Below are 15,478 nucleotides of genomic sequence, written 5' to 3' on the forward strand. Positions count from 1 at the left end.
GCACAAACGGCGCAGGACAAGTTACGGGTCAAAAACACAATAGATAAGGAAAATAAGAGAAAGAATACAATGAGAATGAACTGAAAGATAATGGTATTCACTACTGTTCAAATGTTTGTTTTGAATACTTATTTAATAATGGATTCTTTTATTCATCAGGGACGCATTAAACTGATCAAAAGTGACAGTAAAGACATTTATAATGTCACAGAGATTTGTATTTCAAATAAACGCTGTTCTTCAAACTCTCTGTGAATCTGCTTCACGGCTTCAACACTTCATCACCAGCAATGATAATAATAATAATAATAATAATAATAATAAGCACGGTTTAAAGAGAATGAGTTCTGAAGAGTTTAAGGCTGTGTTCACACTTGTAGTTCTCTAGATCCAGACAAAAAAAAAATATGATAATGATATAAATGTAGAAAATAATACATTTAGTCCTGAAAGAAAATAATGCATTTAGTCCTGGTTCTCTTAGCGTTCACACGGCCATTTTTAAGACCAAACCTAAAGAAAACAAAACAAAACAAAACGTATTTTAGACTGAACTCACGGAACATCTAAAACAGTGCTGTGTTCTGGAATAAATGCACTCGCTGTACTGTATGTGTGTATATACACATATGATGGTGTTTAGACCAAATCGTGAAGAGCTTATAAAGTGTGTAAGGAGTTGAAACAGTGTCAGGAATCCCTCCCGTCACACACACACACACACACACACACACACACACACACACACACAAGGAGACGTGTTTCTGACACCTGGACTGAACTGTGATGAGCAAGTCTCCTTCATTTATACAGCGCTTTAACAATATAGATCGCTTTAAAGCAACTTTACAGTGATAACAGGAGATTACAGTAACAGAGTGTTTAGGCTTTACAGCAGATCTAGAATAGAGTTATTGTCCAGATAAAGTTAGTTTGATTGATTCACTTCCGTTGCAAAGATCATTAGTTATTAACTTAGGGGCCGCTAACACACACCGTTCTCACAGAAAACCCTTGACGCGCTCCGGCCGCTCATTCGCACCAATGTTTGTTCATTGTTGATCAACAGTGATCTTTTAGTTTCATTACTAAACTGTAGCGGGACAGATCAAACTATGGCGGATCATCGTTGTAATCAAATCGGATAGACACATTTGAAATAGAGTGTAATAGCATAATTCATCAATTTAAAAAGGCCACTCCTGTACGCTACATTTCAAACGCACAACACAGGAACAATGGAGCCTATCGAGGGGATGGTGTTCTTGATTCTCGGCACGTGGGTGTTTTTAACTGCAAGACGGAGAAATGTGTTTAAAATGAGGCTGATGGCAGCAAATACAATGACGCTGGTAGTGATGATTCTGTCTGACCAATCAGTGATCTGCAGTGTTTTCACGTCACATTTTAGTATCGGTACGGTACGCTTGGAACCTCAACAGAGGTGGTACCGTTTAAAGCGAGCCGAAGCGAGCCGTACCGTACCGTACCGTACCATGCAGTGGAAATGCGCCATAAGTGAGCCGTACCGAACCGAGTCGTACTGTACCATGCAGTGGAAATGCGCCAATAGAGAATACAGCAACATTACACACTGGCGACAGATGAAGATGGAAAGAAGCAGAATAGGTGCTCTTTAAAATCTTACCGAACCCAAACTTCTGAATGGTACACAGCAAAATCCCCAGAGTTAAATTAACTCTGCTCTGAGTACATATGGTCCCACTGTAAAGAGTTAAAGTAACTCTGAATCAGAGTTAATGCTAATGAGTCATTAATTAAGTGATGATTGATCATTTAATGATGAACACTGAAGGAATCACTGAAGGAAAGAGAAACAAGATGAAGATGCTTGGTCATCATTATGGTGATCAGTGTTTCATTTAGTTGGTCAGTTTGACTCTTGGCTTATTATGTGAGTTTGTGGTCTTTGTAACAGTGTTTAACAAAACACATAATTTGTTGCAAAGGAAGCCAGAAACAAAGATGGTCAGGTGATATGGTTTTCAGAATCATAAAGTAGAAAAAAATCACTAATCTTATCCCTGACCATAAGTGGTTCTTTCTTATTAATAGGTTATATTCACTGACAAAACTTTCTTGCAACAGATCAGACATTCTGAATTTAGATTTTTAAAATACATTATGGGAAAATCTTTAGACACACACAGACATCAAGAATCAACATATGAAATCCGTCATTACCACCAGAGGGCACTCCAACCCCGGACTGAAACTACATCTCCCATAACTCACTGCCCAGACTCTTCATTCCTGATTGCATCCAACTGTGTCTCATTACCTTGTCAGTCTCAGCCTATTTAAACCATGTTCACTCATTAATTCCCTGCGAAGTCTTGTACGTGTAACACTGCATTTCTGAGCGTTTCCACTGTTTTCCATGTTCCAGGTTTTTTATATCTGCCTGTGTCCTGGTTGTCCCGTTCCTGTCTCACCCTCTGGATTTGTTTGTTTGATTGGACTGATTTACTGTGCTCTGACCTTTTGCCTGTCTTTACTACGATTGTGGATTACCCTTTCATTAAAACACTGCATTTGGATCCTCAACCTTCGTGTCTCGGAGCAGTTCGTTACAGGTGACATGGTTCATGCCGCAATGCATGCTGGGAGTCACCATAGTGTAAAACTCATGGCTCCCAGCGTGCATTTCGGCATGAAGCATGTCACAATTGTTGAGATTTATATGTTGATTCTTGATGTCTGTGTGTGTCTAAAGATTTTTTTGTGTGTGTGTCTAAAGTTATTGTTCCCCCATAATGTGTTTTAAAGATAAAAATTCAGCATGTCTGATCTTTTGCAAGAAATTATTGTCAGTGAATATAACCTATTAATAAAGAAGGACCACTTTTGGTCTGGGATAATAGCAGTGAATTATTCTTGTCTATTCTATTATTCTATTCACCTGATTATTCTATTTTTTTATTTTATTCACCTGACCATCTTTGTTTCTGGCTTCATTTGCAACAAATTATGTATTTTGTTAAACACTGTTATAAAGACCACAAACTCACATAATAAGCCAAGAGTCAAACTGCCCAACTAAAGGAGACACTGATCACCATAATGGTTTTCAATAAAACATAATCTAGAACTCTGTTAATTCTCAATAAGGCAGAACTGGAAGTAATAAGTGATAATAAGTACTAAGAAGTCAACTGGTTATTAATAAGTGAAGCTGGTAATGCTGTTTGTGGAGTTGTTTAATCCTCCTCTGCTGAGATCCTCAGAGATGTAATGTCTTTTATCTTCAGTTGATGTAATCTAAGGCTGTGTCTGAAGTCAGTTGAAGTTCTTGTGTTTCTCTTTTTTCTGTTCTTGTTGTTTCTCTTTCCTTCAGTGATTCTGCTTATTAACAGCAGGTGTTCATCACTAATGCTCAATTATCACTTAATTAATAACTTAAATATCTCATTAACTTTAACTCTGATTCAGAGTTACTTTAACACTCTTCAGAGCGGCACCATATGTACTCAGACTCAGAGCAGAGTTAATTTAACTCTAGGGATTTTGTTTTGTAGTGTGAACAGACGGACGGATGGATGGATGGGTGGATAAATGGATAGATAAATGGGGGGGGGGGGTGGATGGGTAGGTGGATGGTTAAGTAAGTAAATACAACTGGAAGTATGTTGAGAAACTCTGTCTTTCCTGTAGATCACTGTGAGCATAAGAGAGTAAAGAGAAAATCACGTTCATCATCAATCATCACCATCATCATCATCACCATTCTCAACAGATCCAGTTCAGCACTTGCGTCAGATCCATCATCCAATCAGACGCCGCTGTCGAAGCATGTCCATGGATCTCCAGCGGGGGAACGGCTCTATGGATCCTCAGCGCGGGAACGGCTCCAGGCCGGCGGGCTGCGGTCCGGCTCTGGCTCAGGCGTACTGGGCTCTGTGCGATGCGTGGGGTATGGCGGTTCAGGCCGTGTCCGGGCTGGGCCTGGTGAGCTGTGTGGTGCTGATGCTGGTTCTGCTGCTGTGTTCCCGCCGTCGGTCCGGTGCGCTAGCGGCGCTGATGCTGTTCCTGCTAGCCACAGCCGGCGTCTTCGCTCTCCCCTACTGCTTCATGATCTCGCTCTCCCCGCAGACCTGCCCAGTGCGCGTGTTTGCCTTCAGCGTGGTGTTCAGCGCAGCGTTTGGCGCTCTGCTAGCGCGCGGTCTGGCCCTGCTGGGGGCGGCACTAGCGCGCGGGTGGAGGGAGGTGTGCGTGACCGCGGCGCTAGCGCTAGTGCAGGTAATCGTAGCGGCGGAGTGGCTGCTGGTGGTGCTGGTGCAGGACAAGAGGACTTGCCAGTTCTCACCGCCGGAGTTTGCCATGCTGCAGATTTACGTGATGCTCCTGATAGCCGCGGCGCTGGTGTTAGCGCTGAGCTTCCTCCGGCGCGCGTACGTCACCTACAGCTACAGCTACAGCGGACAGACGCGCCGGCAGAACAAGCTGCAGGCCGGGCTGCTGGTCCTCACGCTGATGCTGAGCGCCTCTGTCTGGATCGTCTGGATCACGCTGCTCACCTACGGGAACCGGGCCATGGGCCGCAGCCCCAACTGGGACGACCCCGTGATCAGCGTGGCACTGACCGCTAACGGCTGGGTGCTGCTCCTGGGACATGGCTTCACTCAGGTCTGCATCATGTGCAGGAGAGACCCCCGCACCAAAGACCCGCCTCTGGACTTCACCGGCTGGACGAGCCCCAGAACACCAGCTTCAGCAGAGCCGAGAACAGGCTCGGACAACAGCGGCTTCCAGACGGATGCGGACGGGAGCAGAGGTATGGGGAGAGAACACAGTCATGTTGAACATGTTCGACAACTTTACACTTTATTTCAGCAATAGTAAAAAGCATAAAAATATTAAAAAATTGTTTGCAAACACAAAATGAATAGTTTGTATCACATTTATTAGCCTTTTGTGTCTAAATCCTACAAACAAGATGAGTTTTCTTTAGCATTAGAGATTCCACCTTGTTTCCACAGACGGTCTCTTCACTACAAGTCTCTCTATGTTACATCCCAAGTGTATTATGCGTAAAATTCTGGGTAACATCACGGGCCCTATTTTAACGATCTGAAACGCAAGTGTCAAAGCGCAAAGCGCAAGTAACTTTGTGGGCGGGTCTCGGCGCTGTTGCTATTATACCGGCGGGATAAATGACTCTTGCGCCCGGCGCAAATCTAAAATGGGTTGGTCTGAAGTAGCTTCATTATTCATAGGTGTGGTTTGGGCGTAACGTGAAATAAACCAATCAGAGAGTCATCTCACATTCCCTTTAAGAGCAGAAGCGCTTTTTCCATAGCGGATTGCTATTATAACGGCGGATTTGCCAGGAGCGGTTCACAGCCGAGGAGAGCAACGCTCTTGTCAGGGACGTTGGGGATGGAGAAACACACCCAAATTAACTTCGGTTAAAAAGGCGTATGATAATTTGGGTAAATGTGTAAGCTAGATGTATGCTTTTATAATAAATTGTCTGTCTATCTATCTATCTATCTATCTATCTATCGTAATAATGTATGATTTGCAAAAATGAAAACTGCTGCTTCTGTGTAGATGAGAGAATCAAAGTGTATGTGTGTTGTGCACACGCTACATTGATTATGGCCAAGCATGCGCCCTTAAAATAGCATATGAATAACGTGCGCAACGCGCCACTGACTTTAAACTATTTTTTCCTGGTTAGTGGCGCAACTGTTTTCTAAACCTGCAAAATAGCATGAGGGAACGTTTGCGCCAGAACACGCCTCCTCTTTGCGCTGAACCGCCCCCGGGAGCGCAAGTTCATTCCCTAGTTTAGCGACGTGTGTCTGTGGAGGGAAAAGTCCGCTTTGCGCGGGTGCAAAATAGGAATGATACATGCGTCGCTGTACAAAGTCAATTGCGCTGGGTGCAAGATAGGGCCCCACGAGTGCATTCTGCGTAACATCACGAGTGTATTCTGCGTAACATCACGAGTGTATTCTGCGTAACATTCTGTGTAACATCACGAGTGATTCTGCGTAACATCACGAGTGTATTCTGCGTAACATCACGAGTGTATTCTGCGTAAGATCACGAGTGTATTCTGCGTAAGATCACGAGTGTATTCTGCGTAACATCACGAGTGTATTCTGCGTAACATCACGAGTGTATTCTGCGTAAGATCACGAGTGTATTCTACGTAACATCACGAGTGTATTCTGCGTAACATCACGAGTGTATTCTGCGTAACATCACGAGTGTATTCTGCGTAACATCACGAGTGTATTCTGCGTAAGATCACGAGTGTATTCTGCGTAAGATCACGAGTGTATTCTGCGTAACATCACGAGTGTATTCTGCGTAACATCACGAGTGTATTCTGCGTAAGATCACGAGTGTATTCTGCGTAAGATCACGAGTGTATTCTGCGTAACATTCTACAAAGGTGACATGTTTGTTTTGCAGGTCAAGTCGTGGCGTCATCTGGAATCTTCATGAGTGTGAGTTCTCATCGTCAAATCATAATCCTGCAGCACTGGGTGGGTGATGATGTCACTGTCACATGGTACAATCTGCAGTGTGTTTTATGTTTCAGGAGATCTGTGCTGAGAAAGACTACAGCATCCCACGTCCCACTACCACCAACATCAGCGAGCCGTACGACGACTACTACGAACAGAGAGCTTGACGACTGCTGAAGTCCACACACTCTTTCTGTCTCCTGAGTTCATGAACCCCTTGCAGAACCTGTACAGAAATTAGAGATTAAAGGCCACGTTGTTATTTAGTACTGTCCTTCAGAAGCTAGAAGATATTTCAAACAAAGCAAAAATAATCCCGCCTGTAATAACGAAAAATAATCACGAGTTCACGCCTGTGCAAAAGTTGCCTGCAAAACTGACCAGTTTTTCGGAGAAAACAAGCCATGGCAAGCAGGATTTCGTGCACAACTCAAAACCTTCCTCTTTGTCTCGCAGCAATGACCGGGCCAGCCTGGAAACAACTGCTCTGAAGTTGTGGGAAAATATCAAGGAAACATTTCTTGGTAACACTTTCTATGAAGCCTGTATTTATAATGCATCATAAGGGTATTCTTAATGCGTTATAATACACTTGTAATGCCTTATAAACAAACTTATAATGAGTTGTATCATCTCATGAAAATCGCAACTACAGTAAAAATAATGACCTATTTGTGGGTATAACTATTAAAGTCCCCCTCTAGTCAATCATTTTATCCCTTAAAACTCATCTTTGATCACCAAACTGACATATTTTAACACTTTTAACTGTGAAAATTTCTTGATGCTTTAAAATATCTTGAATGTAACTCGACACCCTTGCCTCATTTAGTATGTGCGGTTCTATGAATATGCAAATGAGCCCTTCCTCCACTCACTCACTCAGCTCAGAGATCCACTGGTTGACGATCACACATTGATCTGATTGGTTACAAGGTAGTTTGTGACGTGAGAAACACCAGCGATTTCAAAGCGTGTCTTTGGTTCACTGCAGTTTTAAGGAGAAAAATCTTTTAGATTCTCAAGTCTCATATCTTGACATTGTTTATTTAAGATCTGCACAGTATCATACTACATTTTATGAGTCTTTTACTGCTTAAAGCAAAGTGACAAAACAAAGCCTCTAAAGCGCTTTATAATGTGGTCATAATATTTACAAGCGGCCTTTGTCTGCTTTAAGTATAAAGTAACAAAAGTGAAGTCTTCTATTAAACAGCCATAAGATATCATGAAGTGGTTAAAAGACATTTCCCTTACGGTAAAATCAAAGCTGTGCGCAAAAGTACACATGAACAGTACATTCACAATGCAAATCATGTTTTATTCACTAAAACTGTCAAATGAAAAGGCTTTTCCAAATCTAAAAGTAGGTAAGCGTTATTTCTGTTGTTAGGATTATTGATATGATACTGAGATTGCACATTGACCACATACAGTGTGTGTGTGATATTGAGATGATACAGCATAGTTGTGTGTAAGGCGTTATGCATGTATAATAATGCATTATGAATACCCTTATGATGCATTATAAATGCAGGCTTCATAGAAAGGGTTACCCTTTTTTAGTGGGGGAGGGTCTAGTGGTACAGATGCAAGTACTCTTATTATGTATGTATTGTTTTAGTTATGATGATTAGTTATGATTTATTAAGTATGCTGACGTCACTTAACCCTGCGTCCACTAGCGGCTGACACTAGGGGGCGATGGCGAGTCACACTGACAGTCATTTCAACACACTGTCAAACTACATCTCTGGTTGTGTTTGTTGTGTTTGGCAGAATGTGACAGAAATAAAGAGCGCATGTGCCAGCAGAAAACACTGTCTCTTATGTGTGTGCAACACTTGCAGGAATAAAGAGTGTTTGTGACTCTGAGATCAGGAAGAATACTCTAACTAACTCTTTCCCAGGAGTTTAAAGAGCATGTAGAAGTGTGTTTACCTGTGAGCAGTGAAGAGAGAATGATCAGTCCTGGCAGACACAGATCACAGAATGGAAGAATATGCTGTAGATAAACTTATATCACCTGTCCATCTTATACCCTGAGCAAAGCCTTGTTAAACATGAGAGGAACACACACACCTGAGGACAGATGACTGGTGATCGAGAGGAGACGCACATCTTCTCCTCAGAGTGTGTTTCACACACAGCTCCTGGATATATATCTCTGATAAGTTCACCTCGACTCTACTGAGTTTGTAAGCTGTCAGACGAGCCCAAACATGATGCAGTTACACGTCAGAACACGCTAGCAGATACACAGTCCTGCACAGGTCTGTGTTAGAGATGAAACAGCACATGTGTGTGTCCTGTACAGGTGTGTATTATTTGTAAAAAATGTATTTAACATAAATGTTTTCATTTCCTGCATTGTACCGGATTTAGCCAAAGGCTAATTCTAATCCGTAGTCCCCAAGCAGGTCAACACTAACATAACACTACACAGACAATACCTGTGTGTTCACGTACAATAAACACACACACACACACACACACACACACACACACACACACACACACACACTGTACTATCAGGGCCACACACACACACACACACACATCAATTAAACTCCAACAATCTCAATGTTGACAGAGTTGGTTTGATTTTAAAAGAGATTTTAACTTTAATTTAAAAAGAGCAAGAGCTTTACACCTCCTCTGTCCTCTGGTAGGGCATTCCACTGATTATGTCTTGCACTGCGAAAGATGATAGTCCAAATAATAATAATCATAATCTGGTAGATCTCACAGAGTTTTCAGAGCAAACATGAACAACATCACCCTAATACTGAAGGAGCCAAGCCATTCACGGTTTTATAAACCACACAAACTTGAAAAAAGTCGATAATTGTCTAAATTAAAACAATTATGTTTCTCTAAGATCCTACAATGACGAAAATGGGTTGTTTTTATCTAAAAATGTTAAAGTCTGTTTAGGGATTTTAAGGGTTTAATCACAGTTTCACCCCAACATGTCAGACAGTGAGACATGAAGGACTGTAGCATGGGTTAAAGGCTACATCAACAGAGAGACATTGTCTAATTTGCCCAATATTTGCCAAGTTATATTTAATATTCCTCACCATCTTCTTTAAATGTTTTTTAAACCTGAGATTTGAGTCCAATATTATGCCCAGATCATTGAACTCATTAACTATTTCTATCTTTTCCCCTTTCCGTAGCAGTTTTTACCTTCTGTGATGGATTTTTGAATTAATCAAGTTTAATTAATCAACTAACATTTGTTTTTCTTGCAGGAATGACATTCATATGCTTTTAAATGTTTCCAAACTGTTTGGGGGAAACTTGTGATTTTGAGTGTGTGTGTGTGTGTGTGTATAAATAACAGAAAGGGGAAGTGAAACTAGACAGATGCGTAGTTCTCAAACCTTGTGATAAGTAATCTCAAAATCAGAGTTAGCTTGTGCCAGTGACAGAGGGAAAAGGTTGGGGCTTTTGAACCAACTGAACCAATCATATTGAAGGTGACATGTTAGTCTTACTTGTTTTCTCGATTCTATAAAAACTGTTGTATTTGTGTTTTCTGGTGGGATTCTCAATGGAATTTGTCTGAGATCCTCCGGCCTTGCTTCTTGGGAGAGATTCCCTGAGAACTGCTCGGGAAGATCTCCTGGCCGTGATTAAAGCATTTAAAGGACATTTGCTTGAGTCTGTTTGTCGATTTATTCCTGCGCAGGAAGCTAGTTTAGGATTTAGGCATTCTGGCATTAGTCCTGAAGACTGGACATTAGTGTTATTATTGCATTATTATACGCTGTGCTGTCGTCACTGATCCGGATTAACTCACTTCTGTCGTCACTGATCCGGATTAACTAATTTCTCTGTCGTCACTGATCCGGATTAACTCACTTCTGTCGTCACTGATCTGGATTAACTCACTTCTCTGTCGTCACTGATCCGGATTAACTCACTTCTCTGTCGTCACTGATCCGGATCTGTCGTCACTGATCCGGATTAACTCACTTCTCTCGTCACTGATCCGGATTAACTCACTTCTCTCGCCACTGATCCGGATTAACTCACTTCTCTCGTCACTGATCCGGATTAACTCACTTCTCTGTCGTCACTGATCCGGATTAACTCACTTCTGTCGTCACTGATCCGGATTAACTCACTTCTCTGTCGTCACTGATCCGGATTAACTCACTTCTGTCGTCACTGATCCGGATCTGTCGTCACTGATCCGGATTAACTCACTTCTCTGTCGTCACTGATCCGGATTAACTCACTTCTCTGTCACTGATCCGGATTAACTCACTTCTCTGTCGTCACTGATCCGGATCTGTCGTCACTAATCCGGATTAACTCACTTCTCTGTCGTCACTGATCCGGATTAACTCACTTCTGTCGTCACTGATCCGGATCTGTCGTCACTGATCCGGATCTGTCGTCACTGATCCGGATTAACTCACTTCTCTCGCCACTGATCCGGATTAACTCACTTCTGTCGTCACTGATCCGGATTAACTCACTTCTCTGTCACTGATCCGGATTAACTCACTTCTCTGTCGTCACTGATCCGGATCTGTCGTCACTAATCCGGATTAACTCACTTCTCTGTCACTGATCCGGATTAACTCACTTCTCTGTCGTCACTGATCCGGATCTGTCGTCACTAATCCGGATTAACTCACTTCTCTGTCGTCACTGATCCGGATTAACTCACTTCTGTCGTCACTGATCCGGATCTGTCGTCACTGATCCGGATTAACTCACTTCTGTCGTCACTGATCCGGATCTGTCGTCACTGATCCGGATTAACTCACTTCTCTCGCCACTGATCCGGATTAACTCACTTCTGTTGTCACTGATACGGATTAACTCACTTCTCTGTCGTCACTGATCCGGATTAACTCACTTCTGTCGTCACTGATCCGGATCTGTCGTCACTGATCCGGATTAACTCACTTCTCTGTCGTCACTGATCCGGATTAACTCACTTCTCTGTCACTGATCCGGATTAACTCACTTCTCTGTCGTCACTGATCCGGATCTGTCGTCACTAATCCGGATTAACTCACTTCTCTGTCGTCACTGATCCGGATTAACTCACTTCTGTCGTCACTGATCCGGATCTGTCGTCACTGATCCGGATCTGTCGTCACTGATCCGGATTAACTCACTTCTCTCGTCACTGATCCGGATTAACTCACTTCTCTCGCCACTGATCCGGATTAACTCACTTCTGTCGTCACTGATCCGGATTAACTCACTTCTCTGTCACTGATCCGGATTAACTCACTTCTCTGTCGTCACTGATCCGGATCTGTCGTCACTAATCCGGATTAACTCACTTCTCTGTCACTGATCCGGATTAACTCACTTCTCTGTCGTCACTGATCCGGATCTGTCGTCACTAATCCGGATTAACTCACTTCTCTGTCGTCACTGATCCGGATTAACTCACTTCTGTCGTCACTGATCCGGATCTGTCGTCACTGATCCGGATTAACTCACTTCTCTGTCGTCACTGATCCGGATTAACTCACTTCTCTGTCACTGATCCGGATTAACTCACTTCTCTGTCGTCACTGATCCGGATCTGTCGTCACTAATCCGGATTAACTCACTTCTCTGTCGTCACTGATCCGGATTAACTCACTTCTGTCGTCACTGATCCGGATCTGTCGTCACTAATCCGGATTAACTCACTTCTCTGTCGTCACTGATCCGGATTAACTCACTTCTGTCGTCACTGATCCGGATCTGTCGTCACTGATCCGGATTAACTCACTTCTCTGTCGTCACTGATCCGGATTAACTCACTTCTCTGTCGTCTTCTGTCGTCACTGATCCGGATCTGTCGTCACTGATCCGGATTAACTCACTTCTCTGTCGTCACTGATCCGGATTAACTCACTTCTCTGTCACTGATCCGGATTAACTCACTTCTCTGTCGTCCCTGATCCGGATCTGTCATCACTAATCCGGATTAACTCACTTCTCTGTCGTCACTGATCCGGATTAACTCACTTCTGTCGTCACTGATCCGGATCTGTCGTCACTGATCCGGATTAACTCACTTCTCTCGTCACTGATCCGGATTAACTCACTTCTCTCGCCACTGATCCGGATTAACTCACTTCTCTCGTCACTGATCCGGATTAACTCAGTTCTCTCGCCACTGATCCGGATTTACTCACTTCTGTCGTCAATGATCCGGATCTGTCGTCACTGATCCGGATTAACTCACTTCTGTTGTCACTGATACGGATTAACTCACTTCTGTCGTCACTGATCCGGATCTGTCGTCACTGATCCGGATCTGAAAGTGAGTTAATCCGGATCAGTGACGACAGATCCGGATCTGTCGTCACTGATCCGGATCTGTCGTCACTGATCCGGATTAACTCACTTCTCTCGTCACTGATCCGGATTAACTCACTTCTGTCGTCACTGATCTGGATCTGTCGTCACTGATCCGGATTAACTCACTTCTCTGTCACTGATCCGGATTAACTCACTTCTCTGTCGTCCCTGATCCGGATCTGTCATCACTAATCCGGATTAACTCACTTCTCTGTCGTCACTGATCCGGATTAACTCACTTCTGTCGTCACTGATCCGGATCTGTCGTCACTGATCCGGATTAACTCACTTCTCTCGTCACTGATCCGGATTAACTCACTTCTCTCGCCACTGATCCGGATTAACTCACTTCTCTCGTCACTGATCCGGATTAACTCAGTTCTCTCGCCACTGATCCGGATTTACTCACTTCTGTCGTCACTGATCCGGATCTGTCGTCACTGATCCGGATTAACTCACTTCTGTTGTCACTGATACGGATTAACTCACTTCTCTGTCGTCACTGATCCGGATTAACTCACTTCTGTCGTCACTGATCCGGATCTGTCGTCACTGATCCGGATTAACTCACTTCTCTGTCGTCACTGATCCGGATTAACTCACTTCTCTGTCACTGATCCGGATTAACTCACTTCTCTGTCGTCACTGATCCGGATCTGTCGTCACTAATCCGGATTAACTCACTTCTCTGTCGTCTTCTGTCGTCACTGATCCGGATCTGTCGTCACTGATCCGGATTAACTCACTTCTCTGTCGTCACTGATCCGGATTAACTCACTTCTCTGTCACTGATCCGGATTAACTCACTTCTCTGTCGTCCCTGATCCGGATCTGTCATCACTAATCCGGATTAACTCACTTCTCTGTCGTCACTGATCCGGATTAACTCACTTCTGTCGTCACTGATCCGGATCTGTCGTCACTGATCCGGATTAACTCACTTCTCTGTCGTCACTGATCCGGATTAACTCACTTCTCTGTCACTGATCCGGATTAACTCACTTCTCTGTCGTCCCTGATCCGGATCTGTCATCACTAATCCGGATTAACTCACTTCTCTGTCGTCACTGATCCGGATTAACTCACTTCTGTCGTCACTGATCCGGATCTGTCGTCACTGATCCGGATTAACTCACTTCTCTCGTCACTGATCCGGATTAACTCACTTCTCTCGCCACTGATCCGGATTAACTCACTTCTCTCGTCACTGATCCGGATTAACTCAGTTCTCTCGCCACTGATCCGGATTTACTCACTTCTGTCGTCACTGATCCGGATCTGTCGTCACTGATCCGGATTAACTCACTTCTGTTGTCACTGATACGGATTAACTCACTTCTGTCGTCACTGATCCGGATCTGTCGTCACTGATCCGGATCTGAAAGTGAGTTAATCCGGATCAGTGACGACAGATCCGGATCTGTCGTCACTGATCCGGATCTGTCGTCACTGATCCGGATTAACTCACTTCTCTCGTCACTGATCCGGATTAACTCACTTCTGTCGTCACTGATCCGGATCTGTCGTCACTGATCCGGATTAACTCACTTCTGTCGTCACTGATCCGGATCTGTCGTCACTGATCCGGATTAACTCACTTCTGTCGTCACTGATCCGGATTAACTCACTTCTGTCGTCACTGATCCGGATTAACTCACTTCTCTCGTCACTGATCCGGATTAACTCACTTCTGTCGTCACTGATCCGGATCTGTCATCACTGATCCGGATTAACTCACTTCTCTCGTCACTGATCCGGATTAACTCACTCTTCTCTGTCCTGGTGTAGGCTCACTCTACACAAACGACCACTTATGGTATGGCAAGATGTCTTAAAATGTTTTTCTTTTTCTAACATTTAAACTTAGACCACATTATTAGATTACCCTTTGACTTTATGAATACACATAAATGACAGCTTGATTATTTGTAATATTTTTTGTGAATTTATCTAAAGACCGCATGTACCATTTTTTTTTGCCACTGGAGCTCCTTACTTCTTTGGCAATATTAAATGATTTTTATGAAATATTATTTTTCAATTTTTTCTGCAGATGTAATCAGAGTTACAGAAAAATAATAATAATGTAACAAGTAAGCAGGATCAGCATCTCTACGCGGTCTGTGAAGTCACTGCTTCTCAGTTTAACTATACCTGACCACAGGAGGATTTACTGTGAGAAAGAAAAGCTAGAATCATGAAATCTTATGCAAATAACTAAATGAATAGCTTTGAGTAAAGTTAATCCGTCACTGGTGTTACTGATCTTCACTGGTGTTACTGGTTAAAACAATTAAGTAGTTTAATCCATTTAAAGTCTGTTTTGTTTTTTATGTCATTTCCATCATTGATAGTTATAAATTATTGCATTTTAAATGGTAGGAAAAAAAAAAACAACAGTTTTTGACCTCAAAATAAAGGACGAGCACTTCTGTGGTGCTTGGAACTGAGCTTCACCAATACTTCAGTAGTGATATAATCTGCTCTTCTAATGTATATTTATAAAAATGTTTTACAACGCGCATGCGTGAATTGCGTTTCTCTGCAACAAATACCTACATCACTCCTTCTTTTCATAAGAAACCTGCGAGTGATGGTTTCGATTCCCCAGCACAGAAACTCTCTTCTTCCGCTGACGTCACTCG

The 15,478-nt window shown here is 43.0% G+C and overlaps 2 protein-coding genes across 3 annotated transcripts in view; both read left to right on the top strand.

Moving 5' to 3' along the window:
- pde6hb (phosphodiesterase 6H, cGMP-specific, cone, gamma, paralog b) overlaps positions 1-254 on the top strand; it is a 3,697-nt gene extending 3,443 nt beyond the window's left edge. Inside the window, exon 5 of one of the 2 annotated variants that reach the window (XR_013823214.1) lies at positions 1-242. This exon is cut by the window's left edge and continues 142 nt beyond it. The gene's annotated coding sequence lies outside the window, so the exon portion shown is untranslated. The other variant, XM_079890634.1, reaches the window with a different exon arrangement.
- LOC307169699 (G-protein coupled receptor family C group 5 member B) overlaps positions 1-8,317 on the top strand; it is a 9,568-nt gene extending 1,251 nt beyond the window's left edge. Inside the window, exons 2-4 of the mRNA XM_079890465.1 lie at positions 3,676-4,795; positions 6,448-6,482; positions 6,578-8,317. Coding sequence (XP_079746591.1) covers positions 3,814-4,795; positions 6,448-6,482; positions 6,578-6,670 — 1,110 coding nt within the window. The 5' untranslated portion in view covers positions 3,676-3,813 and the 3' untranslated portion in view covers positions 6,671-8,317. The remainder of the gene's footprint in view (positions 1-3,675; positions 4,796-6,447; positions 6,483-6,577) is intronic.
- Positions 8,318-15,478: the final 7,161 nt, after the last annotated feature.

This window comes from Squalius cephalus (genome assembly GCF_949319135.1).
Source record: "Squalius cephalus genome assembly, chromosome: 1".
Lineage (NCBI taxonomy): Eukaryota > Metazoa > Chordata > Actinopteri > Cypriniformes > Leuciscidae > Squalius > Squalius cephalus.